General features: G+C 37.3%; 1 protein-coding gene across 1 annotated transcript; it reads left to right on the forward strand.

The window, feature by feature from the left end:
- The first annotated feature begins 1,917 nt into the window (after positions 1–1,917).
- On the forward strand, positions 1,918–4,566 carry LOC107820684 (cytochrome P450 78A6-like). Its single transcript, XM_016647007.2, has 2 exons — positions 1,918–3,077; positions 3,720–4,566. Exons 1-2 carry the CDS (start codon positions 1,935–1,937, stop codon positions 4,368–4,370), a joined length of 1,794 nt encoding a protein of 597 aa, XP_016502493.2. The 5' UTR covers positions 1,918–1,934; the 3' UTR covers positions 4,371–4,566.
- Positions 4,567–6,880: the final 2,314 nt, after the last annotated feature.

Consider the following 6,880-nt stretch of genomic DNA (forward strand, 5'->3'; position numbering starts at 1 on the left):
CGAGCCACTAAATGCACGACTGCAACATCTGTATCTGCATGTATAAGTTGAGCTAGCGTTTCTTGTTCATGTGCTTTCTCGGACACCTCATCCTCATGACATTAATATATGCCCCGACAACATCACGCCACAGTAACACCCACACCCCTTTGGTCTTTCTTGTCTTCTCATTGTTTACTGCTCCAACTTGATCATCCCAGCTGATGCTGCCCACTGTTTTCACGCGCGCGCTCCCTTCCTTCATCCTCATGCTACAGTACAATTATTGTATGTACTAATACTACTGCTACTATCCATTGCATTTGTTCCATTTTTTAAACATGACCCAATTACTTCATCGTTGAAAACTAGCAAGTCATAGGCAGATGAGGTATTCAACTCCCTTCTACCATTTTTCTATCTAGACCACATTGTTTGACTGGACACGAATATATATTACTAATTTTACTTCTAGTTTTTTAGTTAAAAAAAAATACTACAACATTGCTAATAAGTTAATTTGCTAAAGAAAACTTATCAAACTAAGATGCTTTTTGAAAATAAAAGACGAAACGCACAAATTGAACCGAAAAAATAAGCACCTTAAAATCGCTTTACTAAGTCATCAAACAATTGTGAATGGTATATCCGGCTAATATTCTGCTAGCACGTTAGTCGGTATGCTTTGGAGTCAATATTCTACCTAGTGGTCTCTAACTATTACTCTTAATATATGTGGTTATAACATACATACCAAGTTCAATCAAGTTGTTTCGAAAATTGTCAAATTAGACAATTAAATATATGAGATTTAGAATATTTTAATAGACAATAGAATAGTTATACCCGTGTGGTTCCTATAGTAATAAACCGAATTGTGTAATTACACCTCTTGATTTGCAGTTTGATGCACTTCAATAAATCCAAAAAGACAAACAATTAACTAGCTTAGACCCTTGTAATCAAATGATGGAATTTGAGTTGAAAATTAGTCAATCAAAAGCTCATGAAATAGACTGATTTTTAGTAACAAATTAAGCCCCCAATCATTCATTTAAAAGATTAATAGGTTGCACAAACTAGACAGAACTTGGTTAAATATCCAAGAAACTAACGCACAGAAATTAGATTAAAAAATTTAGAGGGGTTTATGGATGAATGTATAGTGCCGACACAAGGTGACCTCACGGAGAGATTGACCCAAACAAATAACTATTCCTAAGTCCCCAATACTGTTAACTTAATTACGGATTATCACTATTTATTTAATCCTTTATAACAGGGAAGCACGCAATCTATTGTTATTGGAGCGTGCCCCACGCGCCTTAATTTCTTGTTCTTTCTTCTTTTGTCATGCAATCGTGCGTCAATTCTACTATGTCAACATACACCTTTTTTAACTAATTAAGGATTATTGTTTCTATTTATTATACTAATCCCACATCAAGAGAAAATAAAGCTACTATGTGGCTAAAATATGCTCGTAATATAACACACGGATCCAAGATTAAAATTTAATGAATTCAGCTTTTAAGATTTTTAGTATTATATTAATACTAATATTTATTAAAATTTCAATAAATATTTATATATAAATTTATATTTCGTGTCGAAAGTTATGCATTCAATTGAACCTATAACGGAAAGGCAACACTCACCACCTCCTTTGGTGCCGAGGATGAGGCTGCTACTCTCTTAACCAGAAGTCTCGGGTTGGAGTCCTGAGTATGGAAAAATCCTTGGTAGCGAGCGCTACCCCAGAATGAGAATCTAGCCGATGCAAATTCGGATATAATCGGGCTCCAATGCGGGTACCGGTTATCGGATGGGAACAAAAAAAATGGCTACACTCGCCCCTGCCTAAAACAGTGAAATTAGAAGAAGAATGGTTTGTGTCATATGGTCACTTCCCTCGCATTTCTCCCCTATATAAACCAGCCAAACTCTCTTCTTTTATGCCCCCAAAAATCAAATACAATACCTTTCTCACTCTTTCTATCAATTGCTCTCTTCTACCTCTCTCAATACTCTGCACAATATCAAATTTTTCCTCCCAAGTCACAGCTAATAATAAAGAGAAAATGAGAACAGACATAGAAAGCCTTTGGGTATTTGCATTAGCTTCAAAATGCAAATCTTTCACCTCCATAAACTCCATATGTTTTGTTCTTTTCATTCTTATTCTATGGCTAGTCATGAACATCATTTATTGGTCTCACCCTGGAGGTCCTGCTTGGGGAAAATATAAATGGAGCAAAAATTCTGCAGGTTTAACTTCTTTTAATATTAATAATTACAATAATAACGATCATTTTCTTGTATCAAAACCTATACCAGGTCCTAGGGGATTTCCTATCATAGGAAGCATGAACCTCATGTCTGGTTTGGCACATCGCAAAATAGCAGCGATGGCCGAAGCTTGTCAAGCCAAGCGTCTCATGTCGTTGAGCGTAGGCGAAACACGAGTTATTGTCACGTGTAATCCAGACGTAGCCAAAGAGATATTAAACAGTTCAGTTTTCGCTGATCGTCCTGTAAAAGAATCAGCCTACAGGCTAATGTTCAACAGAGCAATAGGTTTCGCTCCTTATGGCGTTTACTGGCGAACCCTTAGAAAAATTGCAGCGACGCACCTCTTCTGTCCTAAGCAAATCAAAACCTCAGAAGCTCAAAGGTCCCAAATTGCCAAACAAATGGTTACAATGTTCCAGTTAGGTGGACGGGACATAATCCGAGTTAGAGATGCTCTGAAATTGGCTTCTCTAAACAATATGATGTGCTCTGTTTTCGGGCGCAAGTATAATCTTGATTGTTCTAACTCAGAAACAGAGGAGTTAGGGAAATTGGTAAATGAAGGTTACGATCTTTTGGGTTTGCTGAACTGGTCTGATCACTTGCCTTGGCTAGCTGAATTGGACCCACAAAAAATACGGCTCAGGTGTTCTCAGTTGGTCCCTAAAGTGAACAGGTTTGTTAGCAGGATTATTGACGAACACAAGGCTCAATCTGGTGATGTTGAACATGATTTTGTGCATGTTTTGCTTTCTCTTCAAGGTTCTGAAAAATTATCAGACTCGGATATGATCGCCGTACTTTGGGTAAGCATTAAAAATATTTTGGAATTAAGTTTTTATGCCACGATGATTTATAAACTTTTGTCACTATCATGTTTTGTTACTCACCATTTTTCTTAGTTTACTACTCTAATTCAAACTTGGTTTAAAATTTATAAGCAATTGTTATTATTATCGACTTATTGTTTGAATATTTCCTTTTCTCATTAAATTACTTTCTTTTAAAAAGTTATTTAAAAATTTCTATCATGCCATCCCGCTTGTGAGAATATATTCAGGGTCAATTTTCTGATTTCACAATCGTAATAGTTCTGAAAGCAACTAATTTTATATTTCTCTTCCTTCTTACGTGGAACTAGTAGCCTTTTCCTTTTCTTTTAACTCCTCCTTTTAATAATGCAAACAAACATGATGGCGAATAAATGGAAGCTCCGAATATTTTTAAAAAGATGTAGAAACTATTCGTATTGCACTGGAGAGCATTATATTATATTATGTACAAATGAGAGCATTATGTTATAGTAGCATTTGTACATTACACGCGGGCAAAAAATTAATTAATCAAGTGTGGAACTAATTACTTTTAAATTATACAGGTTTAAAGATAAGAATGACAATTGAAATAAAAAATTAACCTAACCTCTATTTGTACTATGGTAATTGCAGGAAATGATATTTAGGGGAACTGACACGGTAGCAGTATTAATAGAGTGGATTTTAGCAAGAATGGTGATTCATCCTCAAGTTCAGTTCAAGGTTCAAAACGAATTGGACAAGATTGTCGGAGAATCACGGGCCGTGACGGAGTCCGATGTATCGGAGATGATATATTTACCGGCGGTGATAAAAGAAGTACTAAGGTTGCACCCTCCGGGCCCACTGCTCTCATGGGCCCGCCTTGCAATCACAGATACAAAGGTAGATGGCTATCACGTGCCGGCTGGGACCACAGCAATGGTCAATATGTGGGCCATCACTAGGGATCCAGATGTTTGGGCTGACCCACTTGAATTCAAGCCCGAAAGGTTCGTTAATGGTGCTGAGGGTTTGGACTTCTCGGTTTTAGGATCTGATCTGAGGCTTGCACCATTTGGGTCCGGAAGGAGAACTTGCCCCGGTAAGACACTGGGCTTGACTACAGTCACGTTTTGGGTCGCAACACTTCTACACGAATTCCGTTTTGGGCCCGTTGATAATAACAGTTCAGTTGACTTATCTGAGGTATTGAGGCTTTCTTGCGAAATGGTCAACCCACTCACCGTGAGGGTGAGATCAAGACGTGCTCAGCAAAAAGCTACACCCAATAATTGCAATTAAAAACCAGAAAATAAAAAAGAAAAGGCAACACTGCGTAATAGGAGTATTTTTTCCTCTTATTTTTATTTTTCTTATCTATAGAACCCCTTCTCTATAAATGTTTTTGTGTTTTGTTTTTTGTTTGCATTTGATTTTTAGAGATCATTTGACCTTGGATGTACAAATTATGTTAAATTAAATACGAGTTTAGCTGAGACACATATTCTATCTATACGTTGTATGAGCATTTTTGTTTTCGTTACTAAAGTCGCTAGTATTCAGTAATCTCAATAGCAAAATATCATCAGATGTACAGCGGCATATATGTTAAACTTCGACCACTAATCGGAAGCTTATAAAAATCAGATGTCTCTTTTGGAAAATTTTCTTTTTCCTAACAAATACATTCATGCCAAACCTATCATAACTGATAAGGTCTGGGGAGGGTAGTGTGTACGCAAACCTTACTCCTACCTAATTTGTTTCCAATAAAAGAATATGGATCTTGGTAAATGTTTGGAGGAAATGTCCGAGAGGGACACCTCGAAACATTCACCAAATCTAGGAAGTTCACTGTCACGCGTACTATACTTGGACTGATTATCCATCAATATAGACCGGAAATGATTGGCAGGTCCAAAATCATATCCCTCATCCACATCATCTATGTATATATTTTAAAAAGTTACTGACTTTTTTTTTCATTAGAATTGTAGTTGTACAATATAAAAACTTATATAATATAGCCCACTGTCCTTTTTCTGTCACCATAGTTTGGCACAATGCAATAATCTGTGGATTTGAAATGGATATGTTTGACTCGTAAAACGATATAGTTAAATTTATACATGATTTCTAGATAAGTGAACTAATTTGATTCTGAAATAATAAAATGATCGAAGAATTATGAAATACTTAGCATTAAAATATAGACAAAACGTCAGAAGTGACAATTTCCGGAACAAGATTTCCAGGAACAACAGTAGTGAAATCGAAAAGCGAGAAAGTGAGATTCTATTAAGCTTTATATAGAATGTAGTATAAGTTTGCTAGAAAAATCGTCCCCCTACAATAATAACTGAGCTCACTATTTATAGCTATGTCTAGGGAAGGAGGTCTTAGGATCGTTCCATCCTTTAATGTCAATTATGAGGGTCATTGATGAAGATGTAACGGTAAACATAAATGCCAAATTCCCTTTAACGGGTCATCGCTCTTAATGTCGCAAAATATTCTTTATTAAATGTTACCGCGCGCAGAGCATTTAACACACCTTTATGAACGTTATTCCTTCCGGTGAATAGGGGACAACTGCGTTTGGTCTATGGCCATCCCCGTTTTGGGTTCCACGTGTCATTCCTTTGGATGACCACATGTCATAGCATATTTTTATCCTATACAGATAGTCCCCCTGCTTTCCGGTGACATAACTTGGTGTTATCGAGAAGTTGGTAGAAACATTCTTTTGGCAGAAATTACTATAATCCCCTCTGAAAATTTCTGACGGTTGATTAGACACACATCTCTCCGCATTTAATGCTTAGAACACGCGTCATCCCACGATTCAACACAGCTTTTGCTGATTACCGAGGTAATCATGGACATGAATTTAGTCGCCAAAATTCTTACTTATTCGTATCCACCTTCTCCCTTATACTTCATAATTTTCCAAGCTTCTGATTTGCACCTTTGTTCTCGATCTTTTCTCTTACTCTCTTCAAACAAAGAACCTTCTTCTTCTTCCATACAATGGCTTCTTCCTCAAAGCGCACCAGTTCTTCAAAAAACAAGAACAAGGCCGAGGATTATGTTCCTCCAACAGTGAGCTCCATCATCCCTAGAAGTCATATTACCACAAAAGACTTCGAAGAAAAATTTCCTACTGCTAACTCTCGTACATGGGTCGTCAGTAGGTACCTTTCTTCATCCGTCCTTCCAGCATTCTTGTTGTGAATGAAGACTGTCGCTGCCATGATTTGGATATTATTGCTCCTGATCTATCGGAGCGAGTGACCCTACACAAAGAGGGTTTCACATATTTTTACACGTGTCCCTTTACTTTGTGTGAGTTTTCTTTGAGCGAAGAGCTTGATTCCGTAATTGCGGAATTTTGCCTTCGTTACTAAGTGTGTTTGGCACAAGTAAGTCCTTATGTGTGGAGGACGGTTGTTTGCCTTCTGCGTTTGTGCCAGGAGACTATAGAAGACCTAACTGTAGCTCATATAATAAATATCTACTCTCCCAAGATCTTCCGCGGGGGAATGATAAACCTTTGCAAGCATGGCCACCATGCTTTGTTGTCTAGCATGGATGATGACAACGACCGTGGGTGGATGGAATGGTTTGTTGCAGTTGCCACCAACGATATCATTCTGACAACGGCTTTATCCTTTTCGGTCGCTTAGAACTACACTCGTAAGATCTTTGTTTAATATTTCCTTTTACTAAATATTCTTCCACATCCATATCAATCCTTCATCATTCTCTTGTTTTAGCAACTCGATAGATCCCACCGGTGGTTGAAGGTTTGG

This window comes from Nicotiana tabacum, chromosome 7, assembly GCF_000715075.1.
Source record: "Nicotiana tabacum cultivar K326 chromosome 7, ASM71507v2, whole genome shotgun sequence".
NCBI lineage: Eukaryota > Viridiplantae > Streptophyta > Magnoliopsida > Solanales > Solanaceae > Nicotiana > Nicotiana tabacum.